A 2,470-nucleotide genomic window follows, 5' to 3' on the forward strand; every position below is an offset into this window, starting at 1 on the left:
TCTAGCCTTGGAGAGCTTTAATAAATCAGGTCCACTGTCCCAAGCCAAGCCACTGACCTTCTATAGGGGGATGAAAATTCCACATGGGAATTGTAGTTTGGGAATGCATGGCTAACGTGAAATCAATATCCCCTCCTTTCTCATGTGTAGCCAGTACAGGAACTCGAAGGATTGGACAAGGGACAATTTATTAGTGAGCAGGTTTACATGCAATTAGACTGGGTACAGTTAAAGAACAATCTGCTATTCAGTGGCTAAATGTACTCTGTGGACATAACTAAACCTAATTGTACTTTATTGTCATCCTTGTTTATTGCAAGAAATGTTATCTGTGGATGTCTGATCATCCAAACATATGTAAAGAATTCCACAAAAAGCAATGCTATACCAAATTAGGAGTTTATGGCATTGAAATGGAATATTCAAATCTTTTGAGTATGAACCAAAGTATCAGAACTAAATTCTGTTATAATTTTCTCATTAATACCCACCTTGGAAAACAATGACTTTTATTAGAAGGATTCGCAAAAGCAAGATTCTCAACTTATCTCCACTTATGGATACAGCTCCCCAATATCTGTCATTTTCTAACGTGTGTGAACTGGCCCTTTAATAATGTGTGGTTACAATTTTCTATCAGCCTTGCCAATCAGTATTGTGAATGTGGATCTTGCAATAGTATTGAGCATCACATGCACAAGAATATAAAACAGAGATGAAATATTTTACTGCAGCAGCCAGGTCCCTGGTGTTTTTTGTGTGCATATAAGAAAAGTTTACACCAAAATTGGAACTTTGGACAAAACTCTTTGCTTTCCTCCATTTATTTATACACAATGTCACATGCAGACATTTCTGTTGTCTCAGCTTGGCAGACATGACAATAAAGCTGTGAATAAACTGTGAATGGCAGTTTATCTGTGGGTTTAACAAATATTAGAGATGAGGATTTGCTGGAGTGATACATAGGTCCTGGATGTGAAAATCTTTGGTCTCCCATTATTTCATTTCTTTACAGTTGATGCTGCTTTGGTGAGATTATTTTCACTGACATTTCCTTTTCTGCTGGCCTTCTCTTCTTTCTTCAAGACCTAGAAAAATATACACAAGTGATAGAGCTGCTGGTATTACTGTTGTAAGTAGGTCCATTTTATGATATAAGACATAGGTACTGTAGGCACTTGGAAGTGGAGGGTGAAGTGTTATGATGATCCTAAGCATTCACGATTCAATGAGCACACAAGGGGACAATCTGCATATTCTGAATAATGCTATGTGGTTATACATAATAAAAAGAACATGAAAAGCAAAATTGTTAGTAAGTTTGAAAGTAAAACAGTTCACATTTATGTGTTTTGATTTCTTTTTTTGGCTTGACTACTTTTCCTGTATTACAGCTGTTACATTAGTTTACTTTAATATCTTGTTTTGTTTGAAATGTTCAGGACAGTCCCATTGTATTTCTGCCAGTATGTTACTCTTAAAAGCAGATCTTCACTATACATGATTCTCATTTTATAAACAAAATGTGGATGGTGAGAGATGATTAGCACGGTGTAAAAGGGATTGGTGCCTGTATTATAAACATTTACAAATGCGGAGATTCAGATGTAAATAAATGAGAACCTTTGACTTAGTGGAAGCTAAGAATAGCGATAGCTGTCTTACAACGAGTATGATAAAAAGGTTTCTTGTTAACTGAACATGACTCCATGCCTTTCATATACAGATATTATTTCATTTTTTATGCTTTGTTGCCTATTAAAAATATTATTACAAATAAAAAAACAAACCGTGCTTAGTTACCTGTCAAGCCACCCACTTTAGGATTTTTTGTCTCTCTTTTAAAGCATGGCTGACTAAATAATTTTAGCATTTGACATTGAATTCCAGGAATGTCAGATACCTGTACCTCTGCAATGTTGTGGTTCTATCTACTGGACCCTCTGTCAATAATATGTACTTTAGTAATGGTAGATGGAAACACAATGAGTGCTAATGAATGAAAGATGTGAAGGCTCTTGGGAGCATCTTTCCTTTGCATGATTCCAGGAATGAATGATAGGACAGGTAAGTAGAAACCTTACAGTAAAAAACCTTAACGTATATATATGTATCAAAAGTCAAAGCTCAAGTCAGGACTTACACAGGGCTAAGGACTTTCCTTGTCCCATCATGTCAGCGTTGGGCCAATCATCAAGGTTTAGCACAGATAGATGCATTCAGTGTTCCCCATGCTCATCCATAATGGCAGGATTATTTTGTTTAAAGGTGATGGAGTTGCTTTAAAACAAGCCTTTTGCCCCTCTCCCTAGCAGTACATACTCACCTTTCCTGCTCCATTCTGCTTTCGGTGGGAAGCAAATACTTACAGTATTTATATATAGTATATAGTGAGTATGAACAAGCAAGGGGAAACACAGTATTTATATATAGTATATAGTGAGTATGAACAAGCAAGGGGAAACAC

At 36.2% G+C, this 2,470-nt stretch overlaps 1 protein-coding gene across 1 annotated transcript in view; it reads right to left on the reverse strand.

The window, feature by feature from the left end:
• Positions 1-808: 808 nt before the first annotated feature.
• Positions 809-2,470, reverse strand: part of ODAD1 (outer dynein arm docking complex subunit 1) — a 68,343-nt gene continuing 66,681 nt past the window's right edge. Inside the window, exon 15 of the mRNA XM_072426641.1 lies at positions 809-1,091. Coding sequence (XP_072282742.1) covers positions 1,005-1,091 — 87 coding nt within the window. The 3' untranslated portion in view covers positions 809-1,004. The remainder of the gene's footprint in view (positions 1,092-2,470) is intronic.

The sequence above is a fragment of the Pyxicephalus adspersus genome, chromosome 11 (genome assembly GCF_032062135.1).
Source record: "Pyxicephalus adspersus chromosome 11, UCB_Pads_2.0, whole genome shotgun sequence".
Lineage (NCBI taxonomy): Eukaryota > Metazoa > Chordata > Amphibia > Anura > Pyxicephalidae > Pyxicephalus > Pyxicephalus adspersus.